General features: G+C 62.1%; 1 protein-coding gene across 1 annotated transcript in view; it reads right to left on the bottom strand.

Moving 5' to 3' along the window:
• Positions 1-22,973, bottom strand: part of RAI1 (retinoic acid induced 1) — a 115,529-nt gene that overhangs the window by 5,838 nt on the left and 86,718 nt on the right. The window contains exon 3 of the mRNA XM_081270811.1: positions 3,392-8,990. Coding sequence (XP_081126937.1) covers positions 3,392-8,974 — 5,583 coding nt within the window. The 5' untranslated portion in view covers positions 8,975-8,990. The remainder of the gene's footprint in view (positions 1-3,391; positions 8,991-22,973) is intronic.

The raw sequence follows: 22,973 nt of genomic DNA, 5'->3' as shown, positions 1-22,973 counted from the left end.
AGCCCTTGAGGTGGGTGGCGCTTATTAACTATATAGGTGGTGACACCAAAGTGTCCCTTGCACAGGCAAAAGCAAAAGCAATGAGCATGGCTGTCCACACTCTGGTGGCGGCAGGAGTACCAGTGGCAGGACCAGACGGGTCACCCTCCCTAGGATGGAGGAGGTGGCAGACCTGGAGACAGCATGCCACCTTGAGATGCTGACTTCATGTACGCCTGGTGCCACCCAGCATGCGCCTGGTCCCTTACAGTTCTCAGAAGTGTCTTCTGCTGAGCTTAGGGGGTTGCCCTGCTTGGTGCAGCTGTCCCGTGGCCAGGAGAGGATGGTAACCCCCAAGAAAGACCCCGGAGGAATCAAGCCAAACCCTGAGGCCTGGGGAGGAAAGTGACGGGTCCAAAGTCACCCACATTCCTGAATCATCATCGCCGTCCACGGGGGTGGAGGGTGGGGGATTGAGGCGCAGAAAGAAAGCCGAGAGCACCGTGGGCCCCTCCCAGAGGCCCGGCCTGCTTCCCAGCAGGCCTGGCTGGAAGCCCGGTCCAGCTTCTCCAGGTTCCCCGGGTAACCCGCCTGCCAGCACACGCTTCCGACTGAGCCCTGAGCCCCGTAGCCCGGTTGGGACACAGGCTCAGTCACCACCCCCGAGACCCCCCCCCCAGCCTCTTTCCTATCTCATCGGGGATGGCTTCCTGTGGAACTGGGGCCCAGCAAGAGTGGGGACCCCAGGCCAGATGGAGACTGTCATCCTCAGTGACCCCTGGGTCACGGTGGGGTTCCTCGGGCTGATGGCTTCTCTCCACTGTGGTTCCCAGCAACCCTTGAGGCAGCCATTGGACCGGCCACTTTAGACAAGAAGCAACAAGTCCAGGATGCTGAGGCCTCAGGTGCTTCTGACCCCAGCCACCTGCTGGGGCCTAAGCGGACCTGCCCCGCCAGGCAACGTGGGCTCAGCCCTGGGACCCGCCTCTCTACCCTGGCATGGCAGGGCCAGGCCTCATCTGGGGAGGGGATGGGGTCCATGATGGTGGGGGAGGAGTCAACCCGCAGCTCCACAGCTCTGTTCTCCAGGGAGCCCAGGGGGCGTCCACGGACCGGCAGGTGTAACAGGTGGGCCAGGGACTCGGCAGTTTTCTGGGACCGCAGACCCTCACAATCCAGCTAAGGGGGGTCCAGCACTCTGGGGCTCCGAGGGCAGATGGCTTCCTGCAGTTAGGAACTGGCCCTGGGCAGAGCTGTAATCTGCATCGGGACCAGTTTGATGCCCGTGGGACGTGGTGGGAAGGAACAGTGGGCGGCGGTGACCCTGCTCATTTTTCTGGGGAGGGTAGTTGCCTGGGGACCATGCTGCATGGACATGGGCTGTGATGAGCCCCCTGAGGCTCTGCTGTCTGGACAGCATGTCCAGGGACCCCTGCGGCAGAGACACACCTTGAGTGACCAGCAAACACCTCTGGTGTGTGTGATTCTCATTCTGGCCTCCAGGGCTGTGGCTGCCAGGCTGGCCCGGGAACACGGGCTGGGGGCACATGAGGATGGGGTAGGTGGACTAGACCAGCCCAGCTGTGTGACAGTGGGGGACCTGACCCATGTCTGACACATGTGTCCCCCTCAGTGCAATGGGACCTTCTTTGTGTGCAGGTCAGTGAGCTGAGACTCCAAAGGCACCAAAGGAAAGGGCCTGGGACAGGCGAGGGCTTCACCCACTCTCTCAGGGACCCCTCCTCACCCAGGCCAGCCAGGGACACAGAGATAACCAGATCCCAGGCCTGGACCTCAGAAAGGCCTTGGACGTGGGCCTGGGGGCCGCGCGGGAGCACTCCAGTGTGGATGGGGTGGTTGGCAGGGCAGGCTGGCTGTCAGCTGGGGGGTGGCCGTCCCAGGGCAGGGCTGTTGTTTTTTATTGATGGGTCAGAAATGACTTTATTTTTAGATGGCTGCAGAGAAGCCAGGGATGAAAATGTCACTGAGAAGGGAAGAGAGAGGACCCAGGGCCCATGGCCATGCCTGAGTGTGCAGGTGGGGGCCCTGGGCAGCTGCGTCCTGTCTGGGCCGGGCCTTCCTCAGTGGGGTGGACAGGACATCGGGGCACAGAGGTCGCCATCATCCCCATGGGCCGTGGGGAGCCGGGAGCCTGGGAAACAGGTGTGAGCAGCATCCGCAGTGGCCCCCGGGGTCTGGTGTGGCCAGACGGCGCTCCAGCCGGCTGTGGGTGTAGGGGAATGCGGGGGAGAGCTGGGGGGAGCAATCAGGTGGCAGGGTCACAGGGGAGCACAGATGGGGCGGGGCGAAGGCCACCAGGGTGGTCAGCTCTGCTGGGTCACCAAATCATCCAGATGCGGGAAGCCCATGTCTCACAGGCCTCTGGCACCACCTGCAGCAGGATGGCAGGTGTGGAGGAGGTGGGGCTAGGAGGGGGGTGTCCACGGGGACAGTCCAGGGCCTAAGGCAGAGCACTGCGGGTGTCATTCCCCAGGAGCCTGGCGGGGCAACCTGGGGCCTCGAGTGTGTGAGGGCAGGGGCCCAGTCTCCGTGGAAGGCAGCCTCACGGGGGGGGGGGGGGGGGACGAGAGAGCACGCCCCTGGGCACTCACTGCAAAGAGTCCTGTGCCCCTGGCAGACGGGAGCCGAGGAGCAGCAGCTGGTGGCCTGCGGTACTGGAAGGTAGGGACGTCCTATCAGTGACAGACACAGCCCTCGGGGTGGGTCGGGTGCCACCCTAGTGGTGACAGGTGTTGACTCAGAACACCCCACGGCCACTCCCTCTGGAGGGCACAGGGCGCCCACCCCGAGGATGAGGGTGCCCGGGGCAGAGGTCGCGTCCATGGGGAGCGCGGGCAGCTCCACAGAGGTCAGCGACCACAGTCCCCTGGAGCGGAGGTGTTGTGAGGAGATGGTTAGAGGCTCCCAGGCCACCCTGTTCACTCGGCGGGGCGAGGTGTCCCCGGGGCCACCTCCCAGAGGGGAAGAGCCCTGTGCGGGGTGCCAGGCTGAGCCCGGGGGCAGTGCCTCCTGCAAGCCCAGCTAGGTGACCTGGAGGAGTGACTTGAGCGGGGGAGGGGGGACCCTGGCGTTTAATTCTGGGACCTCCCGCCCTCGTGGGCACCTCGGTCAGCAGGGTGGGGACTGGAAGATGCCCGAGGAGAGGGTGCACTGCGGGGGTGCTGGCTGGGCAGACTGCAGGTAGGGCTGCGCGGGAGGCTTCCTGGGCAGTGGGTGAGTGCGTCCAGGTGTGCCCTGTGCCAGGGGTCTCGGGGTCTGTGGATAGTGCTGTGGCCGTGGGCCTTTGGACCCAAATGGCAGCCCTAGAGAGACCGGGGGCTCCCCAGCGGCTGCCTGCCTGCCTGTCCTTCCGAAACCCAAGCTGCCCACCCTGGCTGGGCTGGCCTCTTACCATGTCCACGGCCACCTTCATGGCCTCCTGCAGCCCAAAGAGCTTCCCGGCCACCAGGTAGACCCCGCCGGTCCACACGGCGCAGGCCTCGTGCACCCAGTGCTCCTGGGTGTCCCCGCCGGGTTCTGCAGGACCCTCTTTGCTGCACTCATGCTTGCGGCTCTTGTCGGCTGTGGCCACCTCCTCGCCCCCGTCCCCTCGACCATCACAGCAGTAGCAACTCTGCAGCCGCCGGGACAGGCCCCGGGCGCTGGTGCGCAGTGAGCCCTGCTTGGCCGAGTCCGCGGGGCCGTCAGGCCTGGGGGGCTTCCCGGTGGTGGTGGCGGCGGCAGCAGGGGCTGCGCACTCGACTTTGAGTGTTCTCTCAAGGGGCAGCGAGGCCTCCTCACAGGTGCCTTCCGGCCGCACCTTCTCCTTGAGTTTTGGCTTCTTTTTGGGGAGGCAGTGTTCGGGGTAGTAGGGCCCACAGAGGTCCCCGAGGTCCTTGAAGTTGGCCGGGTTTTGGCAGAGGCAGCAGACAAGGCAAGAGGTACTCAGAGCCTTGGAAACCACAGGCCCCAGGTGCATTGTGGAGGAGAGGGGCAGCGAGGGCCGTGGCTGCAGGATGGAGCCCCCCGGGAGTGTGGTCAGGGAGGTCCCGGCCACGTCCAAGGAGGAGGAGGAGGAAGATGAAGAGGAGGAGGTGGAGGAGGAAGGCTTCCTGTGGGGCTGGGGCTCATCCCCGGGGGAGTTGACAACAGTGCATACCGTGGTGAAGGCGTCTCGCTTCTCCACCCGCACGAAGGGTGAGAAGGCTGGGGTCCTGCTGTCGGCCCTCAGCCTCTTGCAAGAGGAAATGTACTTGAGGCGGATTTCAGGCTCGGCGGGATCCAGGGGCAGCACCTGCTGCTGCCGTCTCCGCTTGGCACGCCCCTTACAGGGTGAAGTGTTGGTGTTCTTGGCCCGGCCCCGGGTGAGGCGCTTCCGCTTGGAATAGCTGCTGTAGTTGGCATGGCCCGGCTGCTTCTGCGCCCTTGTTTGGGGCTGGCAGGGCCGGCCTTCAGGGGGCTGGGAGGCCAGGCCCAGCTCCTCGGTCTTTGGCTTCTTGCCTCCTCCACCAGAGTTGTCCTCGCTGCCCGCCTGCGTGCTGCTGGCCCTGTCTCGGGGATTGAGGAGCAGAGCCTGGCCAAGATAGGGCCGCTTCTCCAGGGGGCCTTTGGAGAGCCCGAGGCCTCCAGCCCTGCCTTTCCGGCTCCTCTTCTTGGGTGCCAGTGTGGTCCCCCCAGGCTGCAGGGCCTCCGGGGACAGGAAGGCCTCCGTTTTGAAACAGTCGGTGGAAGACAGTTTCTTACTGTTCATGAGTTTACCTTTTAAGGACCTGTTGGTCGGATTTCTACACAACGGCTCCCCTCCCGAAGCCCCTGGGAACTTCTGTCCCGTGCCCACGCTGACCAGACCTTCTTCTGCCCCGGCCGGGCTGCCCCCAGCGCTCTTGAGCCCCCCACGGTCCTTCTCGGGGAGGGCCGGGCTCAGGGGAGTCCCAGGGGGCGCCCCGGGCATTTTGCATGCGAACTTCTTGAGGCTGGGGGAGGTGATCTTCTGCACAATGGCCTCCAGCTTCAGGCCCCGGCCTTTCCTGGGGGGCAGCACCTTGGTCTTCACGGTCCCCTGGAAAGCCACCCGCGAGGCGAGCTTCATGCAGGCCTCGGGGGCCTCGGGGGGCGGGGGCTTGGTGGTGGGCTCCCCGCTGCCCTTGGGCTTGGCCTTCTTGGGAGAAGACATTCTCTTAAAGAGCGAGGGGGAGCCCTCGGCCCTGTCCTCCTTCCCGTCCCCTCCGCCGGCACTGAGGCTGCTGCTGCTGCTGCTGCTGCGTAGGACCAGGTTCCTCTTCTTGGTGGGGACAGGCGCCAGGAAGGACGATTTCCTCTTGAGCGTGTGGAGGGGCCGGTCAGAAAGCTTGCCCCCTGTGCCAGGCTTGGGGACCCGCGCTCGCTGGCTCACTCTGCCCTCCTTCTGGGGACTGCCGCCGGCGGCGGCGACCTTGAATGGGGCAGGCAGGTGGTTGTTGGCAAGGACCTTCTTGGTGGCCCGGCAGTTGGGGAGCCGGGTCTCTGAGGGTCGCCGCCGCTTGGCGTGGAAGACCTCTTGGGGTTTGGTGCGCGATCGGAGGATCATGGAGCGCTGGTCCTTGCCGGGCAGGCCGGGCGAGTCTGGCTCCTTGGTTTTGGAGCCCATGGGACTGCTGTCCGAGGCCACGGGCAGGGCGGCCGGATTGCTGGGGCTGGACGCCGCCTTGGGCGAGGGCTTCCCCACCCGCTTGCCCGACTTGAAGGCAGCTCGCTGCTTGCCCCCCAGCTTGTCGGGGGGCGCGGGGGTGGTGGTCAGACCCGGGGGCCCGGGCGTGCGGGGCTCACTCAGGGCTGTGAGGGAGCGGGTGCACATTCTGGGGAGCCCTTCGGAGGGCCCCCTGCCTGGGGCCCCGGCCCCTTCCATCTGTCCCTGGGGGGGCCCGGTGCAGGACTCGGGGAGCAAGAGGTCTTTGGGTAACGCTGGTGCTCTGCACGGGGAGTCCTCAGCCTCAGGGAGCCCCCGGTGGACCCGCCGGCTCCGGAGGCTTTTGCCCCGTGGCACAGGCTCTTTCTTAGCGATGGGTGCCTCGGGCACGGCGGGCTTGTTGGGCTTCTGGGCCAGGGAGGCGTCCGAGGTGGTGGAATCCACCGGAGCCCGGTCCCCCTCGGGCCCTTCTTCGCCGGGCTTCATGTGGGACAGGGAGGACTCGAACCAGCTCTGGACCTTGGACTCGGCACCCACGGTGGGGCCCAGCAGGATGACAGACTCCCCGGATAGGTGGCACGGGGAACCCCAGCCGGCCTTGGAGTCCAGCACCTCCTCCGCCTCCTCCTTGGTGCAGAGGAGGGGGGCCTTGGGTGACAGCGGGTCCTGCATGCCGGGCCTCTGCTCCGGGCTGCCCAGCAGCTCACACAGGGAGGAGTACTCCTCCGCCTCCAGGTCCTCCTTCCTGCCGGTGGGCGGCAGCAGGGGCAGGTCCCCGAAGTCGGCGGCCGAGCAGCAGTGCCGGCTGTCCTCCAGCCACCGGTCGGCCTTGCCCACGTCGGGGCACTGCAGCAGGCCGCCGGCCTCCTCCTTCACCCCACCCGCCTCCTCCTGTTTGAAGTCCCCGGGCAGCGTGGCCGCCTTCTCCCCGGGAGGCCCCTCCTCCTGGAAGCCCAGGCAGGCCGAGGCCTCGTGGGCGTCCCCTTTGCCCACACCGCCGTCCGAGGCCTTCCCGCCCTGCTCCAAGCCCTTGGTGAGCTCGCCAGGGTGCAGTCCCCAGCGGGGACAGGCATCCCCCAGGTTCTCCTCTGGCCAGGCAAAGGGGTTGGCGCCGTCGGCTGAGCTGGGCGTGGCCGTGGTGTCCGGGAAGCAGTCGAAAGCCGCGGCGGTGGGGTCCGGGGCCGTGGCAGCCCCAAGGGTGGGTTTGGCGCCAAAGGAGAGGGGACCGGCGGTTTTCTTGGGGTCAGGGGCGGCGAAGGCCACCGAAGGGTCTTCAAACAGCCCCGGGCTGAAGTCCTTGGCGTTGCTGCTCTTGTCCAGCTGCAAGGAATCAGGCAGGGCCTCGGGCTCCCCGGGCCGTGGCCAAGCGTTCTTGGCCACAGGGTCGAGGCAGGCGCTGTGGTTCTCCAGAGAGAAGGGTGGCTTGCTGGCGTCCTTGGCCAGCCCCGGGGTCTCCGGCCAGGCCTTCTCGGCTTTCTCACCGATGGCTTCTTGCAGCCCCAGGATCTCAGAGGCCAGGTCCTCCTGAGCCAGGGCACTGAGCAGCAGCCGTGGGCAGTCCCGCTCGCCGGCCACGAACTTGGAGAAGCTGTCCAGCGGCAGACTGCTATGCAGGCTCTGGAAGGAGTCGTCAGATTTGGTGGACATGTCGTCAGGGGAGGTCACAGAACAGGTGGACACGGACTCGGGCTTGGCCTTGGAGTTGCTGTTCACCCTTGCGGGGCTGCCGCGGGCCTGGCTGCAGTAGAGGAAGCCGCGCTCCAGCGGGTCCTCGGAGCCGCTCAGGTAGTCGGTCTCCTGTGGCTCGGCGTGGGTGGACTGCGGTGTGCTGCTCAGGGGCTCTGACAGGGGCGTCCCCGCTGGCTCCGCAGAGTAGCCGCTGCCCTCGGGGCTGCAGTGCTGGCTCTTGTGCTGCTCCGGGGTCCTGGACACCAGGTTCTTGACGCCTTTCTTCTGCGGCACGGCGGCCTTGGACAGCAGAAGCTGCTGGACGGTGTTGGATATGTTCTCCACCTGGGAGGTCAGGGCCGTGAGGCTCTGCAGGCTGAGGTCTGACAGCAGGTTCTCGGGGATTTTGTCCTTCTGCAGGGGCTTGCAGTTGCTGGCCTGGGTGTCCACGGAGCTGGCGGCGTCTGTCGGGGAGGGATTGAGCAGGGGCATGAAGTGGCTGTGGTCGGTGATGCCCGCGGGGAAGGCCCCGGTGCTGAGTGGTTGCTGGTTGTAGGGGAAGTTCTCTAGGTTTGGCATGAGCGGGGACGGGGTGGAGCTGTAGGAAGGGGAGCGGCCCACCGAGCGGGCCGGGGAGTGGCTGGAGCTGGGGCTGAAGGTCTGGTAGTACTGCTCGGGGGTCCTGACGGCAGCCGTGTCCGGCTGGCAGTAGCCCTGGCCTTGCGGTCCGTAGTGTTGGTATTTGGCGAGGTTTTGGTAATGGAGGGTCTCCTGGGCGTGGTGCCGGCTCTGAAGCGCTTGCTGCTGTGGCTGGTCATAGCCGAGGCGGCCCGACGGGTAGGCGTGAAGGTTCTGGACCCGCTGTCCCGGGGCCAGGCTGGCGTTGGCGGTCAGTGGCCTGTCGTGGGGCTGGGCAGACGGTGCTGTGCAACTCTTATAGGAGTGGGCCCCCTGTCCGCTGCCCTGGACGGACGAGGAGTAGGTGGACGAGGTGGGGAAGGACTGGGAGTGCTGGGGGAAGTGACCCCCCTGGGGAAAGGGCAGGGGCGAGGCGAGGTCATTCTGCAGTTTCTGCCTTTGGAGTTTGGGGTACGCCAGGGGCTGCTGGGGCTGGGGCAGCTGTGGCGGCGGGGGCTGTTGGACAGGCAGGGAGTGAGTCCGGAAGGGAAGCTGGGCACCCTGCTCTGGGTACTGCCTGCCGGGGGGCACGGCCGTCTTTTTGAGTAAGTTCTCATCGTACTTGCCCACCCCTCCTGGCAGGGGCTGTGGCTGGGGGGGTGGCGGCTGGGGGGCCCCCCAGGCCTGCAGGCCCTCCTCCCCAGAGTAGCGTCCCGGGTAGGGGTTGCTGTCCTGGAGGCCACCATAGCCGGGGAAAGCCGGCCTCCCCTGCAGCGCCTGCTGGGAGGGCAGGGCCTTGCTACCTCGGTGGTACTTCTCGGCGGCCACCGCAGCCGCGGTGCTGGAGGGGGTGCTGGCGCCACCCTCGTAGCCCGGGTAAGGCTGCGGGTTATAATAGTCCTTGGCGAGCAGCCGCTGCCTGTCACAACTCAGCCCGGCCTGACTCGGCTGCCTGTAATTCTCCAGGCGAGACGCTTCCTGCGAGGTCTGTGGGTAGCTCTGCTGTTTGCCATGGAAACCACACCTTTCTCGAAAAGACTGCATGACTCGGGCTGGCGATCTGTGGAAGAGAAAAGGGAGACAGGGAGGGGAGGGGTGGGGGGCAAGAGGGAGAGCGATTCAGATGGGCCACCACGTCCTCGTCCCTTGTCCCCCTCAGCCACCTCCCCCCACCCCCCCTCGCCCTGCAGCCCTGCCTGGCCGGGAGTCTCCCCACCAGCTGTGCACATATTGACAACTTCTGCAGCCAGGAGGTGCGCTCCATAATCCCCACTTCCACAGGGCCACCACGGGCGCAGGGCGGGGGAGGTGCAAGCGGGGGCTGCCCGAGCCAAGTCACCCCGCAGGAGAGCGGCCACTCCACCCTCCTCTGGGCTGGCTCCTCCCCTCGGCCCCCACCCACCACCACTCCCAGCTCTTCCAAGACAGCTCAAAATCATTTAGCAGAGTAATTCCGGCTCCTCAAGTCCCCTGGGGCCCTCTGGATCCTGTAATCTTCGTCCCTAGGTGGCTGTACTCAAGCGTGACCCAGCCATGCTGGGGACCCATGAGGATCTGTCCTACCCCGCCAGGGAGAGGCCGCTTGCCAAAGGCCACACACACACACACACACACACACACTCACACACACACCTCCCCTATCATGCCATCTGGAATCTGTCTGTTCCCTCTAGCAGACGTCAACTGGGGGGGGGGGGCTGCCGAGCCACTGTAGATGTAAAACGTCCCCTCCTCTGACTCCTAGGAACGTAGGACAGCCGCACCTGCCTCCTGTTTGGGATATTATAGGTGCATAAACAGATTACGTGATCCAGGGTAAGGGGGCGCATGCTGATGAGGGACAGGGAAGCTGAGCTGAGCCCCTTGGCACAGGGGTGATGGGACCTGGTCCTTCAATGGCAGGGCCCCCTCCCGGCCTCCCCAGGTCAGGTGGCACGGGGGAGCAGCCCATCTGGTTATGATTTTAGGGGCTGGGGCCCAGGCAGGGGTCTAACCTACCCCAGAGCAGGATCCTGGGTTAGAAAATAATCCTCAAAGAACCTTTGAGGGCAGAGCAGCAGGATTCACAATATGGGCTAGACGTGGGCGTCTAGGGCTAAAGGTTCCCCGCAGTGGATGGGCAGGTCTGGTGGCCCCAGAAGGCCCTCAAAGGGGGGGGGGGGCGGATGGAAAGGAGAAACGCTAGCCACAGGCCCTGATCCCAAGGGCTTGGGATTTACCCGGCACAATGATGGATGCAGGCCCAGAGTGGCCTCTGCCTGGCTTGTGTGGCCCAGGCCCCCAGGAAGGGGACAGGGACTTTCCAGTTTTCCTTCCCACTAAACACTAAAAAAGAGGGGATGGCCTGCCTTGGGCTCCAAAGATTCCAGAGTGTTTTGAGGGATCAGAAAGGAATAAGGACAGAGGGCTGGGGTTGTGGCTCAGGGGTGGAGCGTTTGCCTGGCATGTGTGGCCCTGGGTTCCATCCTCAGCACCACATTAAAGTAAAAAAATCCATGACAACTAAAAAATATTAAAAAAAAAAAAAAAGAAAGGAATAAGGAAAGAGGTGGCCGGGCAAGAGGGACACAGAATAAACAGATGTGAGAAGGGGGGAGCTATAGGGTGAGAGGAAAGAGGTAGAGAGATGCGTGGGGCGGGGCGGGGGGGGGCGATTTTCCAAAAGGGAGGTCCAGCCCCAACCCTTCTTGTATGGGATCTGGGGACTGACCCAAGAAAGGGGACAGAGGAGGACTTCCATCCAGCTGAGAAGGCCGCCAGACGCCCCCCAGGAGCCCACTGGCACAGTCTCAGGTCCCTCTATCCCAGGAGCTTGGCCCAAAGCACCTCCTATGTGGCTAGCGGTACTCAAGCGTGACCCAGCCATGCTGGGGGACCCATGAGGATCTGTCCTACCCTGCCAGAGTCAGACGGCCAGTCCCAGCTGCACACAGGGGGGCCAGCATTCCCAAGAGAGCCCCTCCCCACCAAAGCCCCCTTGCCCTCTACTCCCCCGCTCCCTGGAGTCACCACAGGTATGGAGCAAGGAGCTGTGTGCCCGCCCTGCTGACCCACTTCAGGCCCAGCCCAGGCGGCTTGGATAAAACACTCTAGGACGTGCCAACCCAGAGGGGCTCGAGGAGGCTCTTGGTTCAGGCTTGGTGGCTCCCAGCCAGGTGGGCAGTCCTGTGCCTCCCGCCCGGATCTCTGCAGAGAAGGGCGTAGCCACACTGCCACAGAGCTGCCCAGGGTGGAAGGGGAGGTGGGGGGCGGTGGTCAGCGGGCACCTTCCCGCACTGTCCAGGCCCTAGGGCTGCAGGTGGCCGGCTCTGCTCAGGCTCTGTCTGCGGGTCCCTTCTGAGGAAGGCCAGCCCTGAGGCCAAGGGCATGCCGCTCCCTGCCCTCCACGGGCGCATGTTTATGAGCCCAGAATGCACAAACCCAGGACTGATTTGAAGGCTGCACCTCCCTCGTATATCTGCACAAATTACATTTCGGCTTTTATTAGTCCCAGATCACTCTCATTTCCTGCTGAGTTGTCCTGTGGATATCATTAACATTTCTTCGGCTTTATTTTTTATTTTTTTTTCTCCCTTTCACATTCTCCAAAATGCATTACCAGAAACATTATTTAAAAAGGGGTGGGGGTGGGGTGGGGGGTGGGACGTGCCATTCGCCGTGTCCCCTCCCCAACCTTCTCTGTCCACAGCTACCCCTCCTTGTTTAATCAGTCCAGCTGCTGCGTCTTTTAATTTAGCCAAGCTGGATTACAGGCGGGTTTCCCAATGCACCCGAGCAGCTGGATTGTGGCGAAACATCTATCTCTAAGAAGAGACAGTTCAATTAAAATAGGAGAGGCCCAGTGCCTGATGGAGGATGCAACCCAAATGCTCGCCCAACACCTCCCTCCAGCCCCGGGATCGGAGGGAGGGAGGCAGGAACAAAGGCCTCCTGGCCTCCCGACCGCCTCTCAGAGCCCTGAGAGGTCCTGGCGGCCTATGTCAGGAGAAAATGGGGGCACTGTCTCTTTAAGAGCTGCCTTGGGCCTGCCTTGGGCTCGGTTGTTATTAATTATTGTGATTATGATTACTTTTCAAGAGCACTAGGAAAGGACACCAGGGGGACAGACCGTGGCTTGGGCAGGAGGGAGAAAGGGTCACACACACAAAGTCCTGGTCCAAAGCACCCCTGCCCTGTGGTCCCCTCACCCACTAGCCTCTTCGCCACCTCTCTACAGTTCTTTTTTTATTTTTTAATTTTATTTTTTTTATTCTCATTTGTTACATAGGACAGCAGAGTGCGTGACAGTTCGTATTTCACACACACACACACCCCCCCAGAGAGCACAACTTTTCACATCTCTGGTGGTAGACACGGCACAGTCACAGCATTCCTGTCTTCTCCAGGTCTTGCTGAGCTTGGAAGTCAGGAGGAGAGCAAGTCCCGAATACCTCTCACCACGAGACTCCTGAGCACCTCATCCTTACAACCGCCTCGGAAGCGGGGCCTGCTGGGCTGGATGGGGCGGAAGCACAAGACCCCAGAGCCCAGAACTGCGCCCGGGGCTCCAGCCCTCAAATGCAGTGTCCCAGGACTTCCCTCCTGCCCTGCAGCAGATCTCACCCCTTGAGAAAGCCATCTAGGCCACCATGAAATAGTGTCTGGAGGGATGAGACTCTCACCTCAGACTCCCCCAGGGTGAGACCAGCAGTTCCTCAAAGGCCCTGGCAGCAGGGGAAGCCAGGGACATGGCCCTCCCCCCAGAGACTCTGGGACCTCAGCGGGGACCTCTGGTAGCTGCCAGAGTGACTCCTCTGCACAAGTACCCTCCCCCATGCTTTGGTTGTTCTCTCTTTTACAGAAAAACACGAGCTTCAGAGGGGCAAGTGACCTGCTTAGGACCTGACCCCAATGATGCATCGTAGTGACCAGGCCCCTCGCCTGGACCCCACACCAAGCATTCCCATTTTGGAGCTGAGTGAAGTGTGGGGGGGCACATCTCAGCCTACCTGGCCCTCATCTTCCAGCAGCCAGAGGGAGGTCCACTAATGGGCAGTGATGGCCACTGACCCCCTGCTGCACCATGGCAACCATTGTCCTCTGGGCAGCTGAACTCAGGGGGCACTGGGTCCATAGCCTCTCTAGACTCCGGGGTTGGATCCCTGTCCAGGAAATGGGCACAGCTGTGGCATAGGAGGAGCCTGATCAGGAGGGGACAGAAGGAAGTTTTGCCTGAGAGAAAGGAGGCCCTCTGCTCCACCCCCCAGCTTACCCACGGTGCACCCCCCCAGCTTACCCACGGTGCACCCCCCAGCTTATCCACGGTGCACCCCCCCAGCTAACCCACGGTGCACCCCCCAGCTAACCCACGGTGCACCCCCCAGCTTACCCACGGTGCACCCCCCAGCTTATCCACGGTGCACCCCCCCAGCTAACCCACGGTGCACCCCCCCAGCTAACCCACGGTGCACCCCCCAGCTTACCCACGGTGCACCCCCCCAGCTAACCCACGGTGCACCCCCCAGCTAACCCACGGTGCACCCCCCAGCTTACCCACGGTGCACCCCCCCAGCTAACCCACGGTGCACCCCCCAGCTAACCCACGGTGCACCCCCCAGCTTACCCACGGTGCACCCCCCCAGCTAACCCACGGTGCACCCCCCAGCTAACCCACGGTGCACCCCCCAGCTTACCCACGGTGCACCCCCCCAGCTAACCCACAGTGCACCCCCCAGCTTACCCACGGTCCACCCCCCCAGCTTACCCACGGTCCACCCCCCCAGCTTACCCACGGTCATTTTATGACCTGGTTTTCTGACTTGCAGCTGCAGGAAAAAAAACATTGAAATCCCCACCCACTCGAGGGCCTGAGAACCCAAGGAGAAAGGGGAATCTCTGGGGCTTCAGGAGGCCAGGGAGGGACTGGGGGGTGTCCAGGGAGGGGTGGGGCGGGTGAACCCCTGGGGTCTCCCCATCTGTTGTGGGTGATGAGTCATATAAGACGGGACACCCGGGTGGACGTGAGCCAGATTGGCTGCTGTCCTGGGGAAGGGGTCTATGCCGAGTCCCAAGGGCCTGGCTTTACTCAAGAGCAGACAGTGGGTGCCCCAAGGCCTCTGGGACAGGTGAGGGCGGGTGGGCCAGGGGGACCCTCCTGGAACATAAGCCACCCGAGGACAAGACAGCCCCCTCCCTAAAGCATGACCCCTCCAGGTGGGCAACACTTGGGCATGACCCCCTCCTTCATTTAAGGTCCCCTGGCTCCTGGGAAACCCCACAGGGCCCCAGCGTGCCTCTGTCTGCAGAGCCTGGGGGTCCCGAGCAGCCAGAGGCAAATGACACAGGGACAAGAAGAAGACAGCCCTCTCCAGAGCTCACGGTGACAGCTGGGCTCCTGAGCTGAGCTGAGCTGAGGGACCCCTGGCAAATGGGAGGGCTCAGAACTCTTTGGAGGAATCTCTCCAAGGGGAAGACTTCTGAACTCTCCAGGTGTCTGGGATGCCCCCTGCCCCCATCTCCACAGCCCACCCACACTGTCCCTCCAAGGACCCAGCTCAGCAGCGGCTGAGATCTACCAAGACATGGGCCTGGGCTGTCCACCAGGAGTCTAACCCTCATCCACTGGCCAGTCCCCCTTCCAGTGCAGTGCTGAGGGCCCCTGACTTCTGAAGCTGCACCCCGCACCCCGTGCGCCATGATGCCTGTTCCCAGGTTGTAGCCAGTGACAGACGGGAGTCCCGGGCCATGGGCCACCCTCCCCCCCCACCGTCCAGGAGGTGAGGGACAGCAGCAAGGGATCTGCCCCAGCTGCTGGCACTCAAGGGCCCTCCCGGGAGAGGCTGGCAGGAGGAGCGCTCACCTATCCTGGGCTCTGTACTTATCAGTCTCTTGTGGACAATAATTTTTTTTTTTAGATCACTTTATTCACTGTCAAAATGAAGAAAAGTATGGAGAGGGAGCCAACTGCTTGGATGCAAATGTCCCACCCACTCCTCTGTCCTTCCCACCCCCAGCCAGGCTGGTGCCACCAACATAACCAGGGTCCCAGAACCAGCAAGATCAAAGAGCAGGCCCAGAGTGGGCCTCAGGGGACCCAGAGGGTGCTCCCAGTCTGTGCCATTCTTCTCTTTACCCCAAACCCTGGCAGTGTCTGCCCTGGCAAGAGGCCACACCATAGGTAAGGGGGTGCAGCTGGCAGCTTTGAGGTTGAGGCAAACGACCAAAGATCCTCGCCTCACTCACCCTCAGGCTTGTCCTCCCTGCCCACGTACCCAGAGCGACCGTGACTTACTTTTCCTGGGGGAGTGGAAGTACAGAGGAGCCGAGCCAGTGGGCTCCTGGGAATGCTGATTGACTTTTCGGACTTTGGCAAGCCTTTTCCCTTCCTGGGCCGCAGGGCCTTTGCACGGGCTATTCTCTCTGCTGGGAATCCCTTTCCCAGACAACTACGCAGCTCCCTAACCCTGCTCTAAGTCTGTGCATCTGTCACTGTCTCCAGTGGCCTTCCTTGAAATGATACCCCTTCCCCATATTTTTCTCCAAAGTATTTACTACCTCCTTATAATAAACTTTAACTTGCTTTATTACTGGTCTCTCCTGTTTAATAGGAAAGTTGGATTTTTCACCTATTTTGTTCAGTCATATCCCCAATGCCCAGAACAATATTTATTGAATGATTCATGCTCCAAATGTCACATTAACCCTGTAAAAAAAATCCAGAGCAAGCAACAGGGTGGAGGGATAAAACAACTCTGGAGACGGGGGTGCACCTAAGTGATGTGGGCACAGGGAGCTGGAGATCGTGGTGCCAAATCAGGTGTGTGTGTGTGTGTGTGTGTGTGTGTGTGTGTGTGGTGGGGAAGGAGCCCCCCATCAGCCCAGCCGATTGCTTCCTGTGTGGAATGGAACCCAGGTACCAGAAGGCCTGTTTTTTTCCTTTAAGCCAGAAATCAGGAATTTATAAAAAAAAAGGGATGTCTTTCATTTTAAAAATGTAAAAACTTTACTTATTTATATTTCTTTTGTGGTACTGGGGACTGAGCCCAGGGGACACTCTACCACAAACCTACATCCCTAGCCCTTTTATTTTTCGTTTTGAAACAGGGCCTCCCTAAGTTGTCCAGGTTTAGACTGGAACTTGCGATCCTTCTGCCTCAGCCTCCCCCATCGCTGGGATTACAGGTTTGTGCCAAGCTCATCACACCTGCCTTTTTTTGTTTTTTAAACACTCCAGAGTCCAAGGGAACTTGGCTGCGGGCTGTATGTACCTGGTCACAAGCTCCCAGGTGTCGAATGCAGAGGGAGGGCTGCAGGCCTGAGCACTAGTGAAGGCAGAGGCCTTGTTGCGCTGGGGGTGTGGGCACTGAGTGGGTGCTCAACGGAAAGGGATGAGAGCAGGCGCTGCACCCAGAATGTCACCTGGCCCTGGGGGGTCCAGGAGGATCCAGTTAAGCACTGGATTGGAGCAAGGCGAGTGCCCTGCACCTGAGGAGGGCAGAGCTGGGCAGCCTTGGAGAGGAGGTGCAGAGGTGGGGTGCTGAGGCCCACAGAGATGGTGATGATCTTTACAGCATTCTACACCAGACACGGGCGAGGCCCCGCCCCCCACTCTCCTGGGTCCTCCCCCCAGCTCCTGGGTGACACTCATCACAGCGGTAATTACATAATTAATGCTACAATGAGCTGTTTCCCACGCACGTCCCTCACTGGAATGTCGACTGATCAGGGTAGGGGCTTTCTGTTCTGTCCTAAGTTCTAAGCCCAGAAACTGGTCCCCAGAGTTACTGCCTATCAAATATTGTTAGGATGCATAGGGACCTGTCCGCCTCTGTGCTACCTCACCACAGCCACAGGAGGAGGTCGAGAGAGAGGTCTGATGAGGGGACTGGAGGCCAGGACACATGCAACAGCCAGCCAGCCAGGAAGGAAAGGGGAAGTGTGGCGCCTTCTCTCCCCCACGGCCCTGGACTCATTGGCTTGTGGAGTCTGGACGGGGACCCAGCTGGGCGCTGAGGACGCACAGGAAGAGGCAGCATGTCCATGCTCTCCTGAGGTGGACACATGGTCCACAGCTTCCAGATGGAGTGACACCCAGGGGACTGTGGAGAGGCCAGAGGACTTACCCACTCAAAAGAGGGAGGTGGCAAAGAGCAAGTGGGTCACCGCAGTTACCTCCCACCTCTGCCAAATTCTCTACCCTCCACCCCCGAGCTCAGGTGGTCCTGCTACTGCGGCCACTTGTCACTGTCCTCTATCTTTAGGGCACCAACTCCTGGCAATCCTGCCCAGCCAGTCACCTGCTGCCTGGGCGCAGTTCCCTGGCTGTCCCTCTCCTGTGAGCCTTTGGGGCACCCTGGCCTGTCGCCCAGGTCACAGAGAGGTGCCGGGCTTGTTTCAGATGCACTGCGGTCCTTATTCCTCTCAGCCACCAAGACCAGCAGAGAAGAGCAGAAGAAGCCACTTTCTGCAGAGCACCATCTTCAAGTCTTCCCCTCGTTTTTTTTTTTCAGAGGGATTAATGGATGCCCAGAGAGGGTCAGCGTCTTGTCCAGGAGGCCCAGCAGGGCCGAATTCCTCTGTAGCTGGCCTGTCAGTCAAACCCAAAAGAGAGAACAGGGCCTTCCTCCTAAACTCCCCGCCGGTTTCCCACAGCAGTCAGGGAATGTGCAGTCTTCCCCCCAGCTTGGGTGGAACTACCCCTCCATTCCCTGCAGCCGACACCCCCTCGCTGCAGCATCCTGACAGCTAGGGAGGCGCAGCAGCAGCAGCAGCAGCAGCGTGCCAGCCCTCCCAGCCCCGGTTCCACCTGGGGGAGCCGGGGAATTGGTGCCCCCTCCCTCCTCCCAACCCCCAGGGGAGGAAGCCGCCTGTCAGGCCGCCACGGCGTGTCAAATCCTCTTGCTGCCTAATTGTGAGACGGCGGCGTTTAAAGAAACGCTTTTCTGGCCGCCTGCCACACCGCGAACTGCTTGGTATAATTTTATTATTAAGGAGAGAGAAAAAAGAGGGAGGGGATTGGAAAGGGGTGGGGGAGAGAAGGGGAGAGAGAGAGAGAGAGAGAGAGAGAGAGAGAGAGGGAGAGGGAGAGAGAGACGGAGGGAGAAAAGAGAGAGAGAGGAAATAGCTCAGTCCAAGTCAGCTGGTGGAGTATTCTGCTCAATGTGAAAGCGGGGACAGCTTTCCAGTTGGCAAGCTGACTTCGTTAATTGCGCATTCAGTCTCTACTTAGGGTAATTGAAACGAAGCGGGGCCCGGCTCTGACAATTAGGGTCTGCGACTAAGCCATTAACCCTTTCCTCCACCGCCCCCTCGATCGATGCCATGACACCCTTGCAAGGAAAAGGGAGGGCTACCGGGCGCCTCACCACCACCACCACCACCACCATAGGGCCCATTCCCGGACTGGGGTCCAGGAGCACCCCACCGGAGACGCGGACTGCGGCAGGGGCGGCCGGGGCGTGCGCCCAGCGCTGGCAGGGTTAATTCGGAGCCTGCTAAGGCCAAGCGGGGGGCTGGGAGCGGCGCGGGGTGTGTGGGGGCCGTTTGCAACCCCACCGCCCCTCTGCAACAGATGTTTCAGCTGTGTAAGACAAAGGCAGAGCGCCTGCCGCTGCCGGGAGAAAATCCGCAGGACTCCCTCCGGGGCAGGTAAAATTTCACCTTCTATTTGTGTTCCCCCCCACCATCACCACCACCCTCACACCCCCGCCCGCCCGCCCTCGCCTGGTTTCCCCCGCCTCTGCGCCAATCCGGAAAGCGCCACCAAAGACACCGCGCCGCCTCCTCCGCAGCCCAACCCGCTGACCCCAGCAAGGTCACGGCGACCTCGGGCTCCGCCAGCAGCGCGCCCGCCCGCCCGTCCTCCGCCAGCGAAGGGCGCCCCCCCACCACCACCACGCGCCCAGTCCCCTCCTGGGGCGCCCCCCGTCCCTGATCCAAGGTAACTGGAAACGTCGGGAGAGGAAGGGGGCGCTGTACTCGCCACGAGGTGCAAGAGGCCCCGGACGCTCGCCGCCTGCCTCCCGCCTGCGCGGAGACCCCGGGGGGCTGTGCACCGCCCCCCCCAGACCCCATCATTCATCTCCCTGATTCCCGCTGTAGCCTCCCTCGGAAGTCAGCCGAGTGAAGCAGCTGTTCCTTGCACACTCCACTTGACCAAAGATGATGATAAATGAGGCCGGGGCTGCGTCGGGGACGCGGCGGCGGCGGCGAGGGGCGCGCAGGGCGGGGCGTGCAGCCCACAGCCCCCTCCCCACGCCTCGGGAAGGGCGAGGACGCGAAGGACAGAGGCCGAGGGGCAAAAAATCAAAGGCCCGAGCTTCCATCCCCGCACCTCGCTTGGACCCGGCACCCGGCGGAGAGGTGCGCCCCGACTGCCGGGGGGGGGGGGCCCAAGGTGGAGACCTTTCCCTCCAGACAGGCACCGCAGCCCGGTCCCCGCCTCTGCCCTTCCCCCTCGCTCCCCATCCCTTCCCCTAATGCCTGGGCCCCCTCTGCGCCTAGCCTCCAGCCCCCACCCGCCTTGCCTCAAACCTATTAACGCTCGTAAATAATGAATAATGGAGCGCTTCCCTCCAGCCATGCAAGGCTGCGGGCGGGGGCCGCTGCCAGATGCGCCCGGTCCTGGGAAGGGGGCGCCCACCGGCCGGGTGCTGAGGGGGGCCGGGGCGCGCGGCCCCGCACACGTGCAGCCGCGGCGCGCAGGCGGGCACCCCGCCCGGCAGCGGAGGAGGGGGAATCCCGCTCTGCCCTCCCCAACGCCACCTCCCCTGGAGTCCTCTGGCACCGAACGAGGCGAGAGAGCGCGCGCGAGCTTCCCAGCCGGAGAGGGTTATTTTTAACCTGCCCCCCTTTCTATATCTGCCTCTCGGGTTTGCGCGCCCGCCCGCCCGCTCCACCAGCCGAGGACGCGGGCTCCTCACCTCGCTCGGCGGCTCCGGACTCTGAGCGCCTCCCCCGGCCCGCGGCCCCCGCCCGTGCGCGGGCATCGCGCGGCTAAATCTCAGCCTGGAAAGGACCGATTAGGAGCCGCGTGCCTTTCAGCGAAATATTGGAACCGGGTGGGATGGGGGCGGGGAGCCCGGCGCTCCCGTCCCCTCGCCTCCCTCTCTCCCTCCCACCCTGCGCGCAGAGTGGCTGCGAGAGGCGGCTCCTGCTCTCCCTCCCGCTAACTGGGCGGCCGGCCCGGGGCGCGCGGGGGGGGGGGGGGGGGGCTTCGGTTCTCGGCCTTCTCTCCCCAACGCCCACCCTTCTGGGGTCTTGTAGAAGCTGGAGCTCCCAACGCGCGGACTCTCTCGGGCAGCGGCGGCGCCAAGTGGGGCGCTGCCGTCCCCCCATCTCTAACCCCCCCCTCCCTGAGCCACTCCAAACACACACAGACACATCATTTAAACAGCAGCGGGCTTGCCATACCAACAACTTCCAGGCAGAGCCCACCAGGCGACATGTCCGTGCCAGGGGGGGGGGGGGTCGGGAAGGTGCCAGGGGGCTGGGAAGGTGCCGAGGCGCACAGAAGGGCCTCATCGAAGGTAGTTTACTTCCTTCTGTCACTCTGCTCAATCTCGCCCTCCGTGAGACCCCACCACCACCACCACCCCTGGCCAGCAGGCCCTGCACCCTAGGCCCCCAGCTCAGACCCCACCCCCTTCCTCGGGGGAACCAGGCCGCTGGAAGTTCACGTCCTCTCCCATTACCCTGCTCTCCAGAAGGCCACCCACCCAAACCCCAGCCCTTCCCTCCAAAGGAGGTGGGCAGCAGAGGAGTGGCTGAGTCCAGAAACCCCCCTGGGGCTTTGACTGGATCCCTCAGTCACTTTTGACATTTTCCAGACTGCTGCGTGCCCAATCCGGAAGACCCACGGGCTTGGGGCCCTGGGAGCTCCTCCCTCCCTGAAGGAGGTGGGGTAACCACGCTGCAGCGGAGGAGGGAAAGTGGAGGAAGTGGTGGGCCGAGAAGAAAGGAGGGCATTCCAGCTGCCAGGAGCTGCTGGCTTAGTGGCAGGAAAGAACACAGCCTCTTTGGGAACTTGAGATGGATCTCTCTCTGAGGCTTAGCTGGGCTGGGGCCTGGAGGGCTGGGGTTTGGGGTTGGGCAGGGGCGGGCCTCCAACCCAAGGGAGCTTCTGGGAGGAGGGGAGGGCTCAGGCAGAGAGGTCAGAAGCCTGGTGGTGGGCTGGGGGCATCTGGGGTGGAGGGGTGAGGAAGATGTGGAATACAGATGCAGGACACAACAGCTGTCCTGGTGACACCCTTGGACTAGTGGCTTCAGCTCCAAGGGCCCAGCCTGAGTGGAGTGACGCAGGTCCCAGAGGGAAGAAAGAAGGGGGACAGGGCTCCTAAGCACTGACAGGGTCTTCCAATGGCTGAGTGGGGGTCCTCAAGGGGCTCCTCACCCCAGTCAGCCAGACACTGGGCTCAGGGCCTCCCTGAGATCTGGAAAGTTCTTGGTTTCCCTCATGGCTGTGTAACAGCAGCCCAAAGGCTTGATGCTGTCTGGCCCCTCCTATGTCCAAGTTGCCTTGGGAGACTTTACTTCCAGGCCACAAACTGCCCTTCAAGGAGGTGATGTCACACCTCTAGTCTCACAGATGTGAGCAGCCTCTGGGGACCTAACCTGGGGGCCTTCAATGCATATAAATGCTGAGGACACAAGTTATGGACCGAGACATGTTTCCACCTTTGGAAATTTCAGAAAACTGATTTTCTGGAGAGGAAAAAAAGGGCAGAATTAGTGTGTTAGTGGGGATTGGAAAAAGAAGTCCCATGACCAATCACCATGGACGCCCCCCCCTCCCCACACACACACTTTGCCAAACTCCCTAGGAGGTGTTCCCAAGAGGGGTTTTGGCTCTGGGGGGCTGCAGTTTCTCGACACGAGGCTGCAGTCCATGTGGGTCTCATTTATTCATCTCTAGGACCAAATATAAATCTCACAGAGCCACATACCACTACTTTTCAAGCACGCCCAGCTAATGTGACGAATAAATTACAAATTCATTTAAGGACTCGTGGCTTTGGGCAGTTATATCCTTCTCTCTGCTCAACAACAGACTAATAGCTCCAATTTTTATATTAAAGGGTTCTCCATCTTTAGATGACGGCTGGGCCCCACAGTGTCCCCTTGGTGGCCCTCATCACCAGGAAGGGAAATCTCCCATTTCTGGCATGCTTTGGCTGCAGCTCCAAATCTCCCCCCGCCCAACCCCAACCCCGTGGATCCTGGCCAGCCCTCGCCAGGCACGTAGCCTGGTGCCCCAGAAGCCCCAGCTTTTGGGGACGGTGAGCCACCAGCCGCCACTGCTCCTTGGGCAATTGACTTAACTGCCTGAGAAGCTTTCCTCGGGACGGAAAATATTTGTCTTTGGTTTTCAGCTGCTGTCTGAGTGGACACCTGGCTGATTTCCCTGTCTCCAAACAGCCATGAAACGTGGAGGTGTTTAAGAGTAAAAATGAGGCTGAGGGTAACCGTCGGATCCGGCGTCTGGCTGTCCTGAACCACGCTCTCATTTCCCTCTCGGGGTGAATGCAATACTTTCTACTCTTATTCTTATTCCCTCATTCCCTGGCCTTACCTCCAACGGCACCAGACCCTTCTAGAACTCCCTCCCTCTGGCTTCCAGTCAGTCAGCATCTGGGGTGGTGGGGGGCGGGGGGAGGGCCTCTTCCAGCTGTACAGAGCTGACTTGGCCTGACCCCCAGAACTGCCTTGTTCTGGAAACTCGTAGGAGAATCCTTGGCTGGTTCCGCAGCATGGAGAATACCAAGCCTCTTCTCCAGGGAGTGGGGTGCTCTAGAGGGAGGTCTCATTTACAAGGGCCAGGCCAGCTCATTCTGAGAGCTCACCGTGGGGGAAAGAGGGTTAACTTTGAGGGTGAGGGACGTCATCATGTCCCCGTGTCCACACTGACTGGGCCCTGAGGCTGGGCAGCTCTAGCTTCAAATCCTAGTCCTGCACATCTCTCTGCTGGGTGACCTTGGGCAATTGACTTAACTGCTCTGTGCTTCCTTAGTTGTAAAGTCCTCCGAGCATCAGACTTGCAGGCGTAACGTGAGACTAAACGGGACAC

Source organism: Spermophilus citellus (genome assembly GCF_964194105.1).
Source record: "Spermophilus citellus genome assembly, chromosome: 17".
NCBI lineage: Eukaryota > Metazoa > Chordata > Mammalia > Rodentia > Sciuridae > Spermophilus > Spermophilus citellus.
Note: the sequence above shows the minus strand (reverse complement) of the source record. Positions and strands in the feature narration are given on the sequence as shown.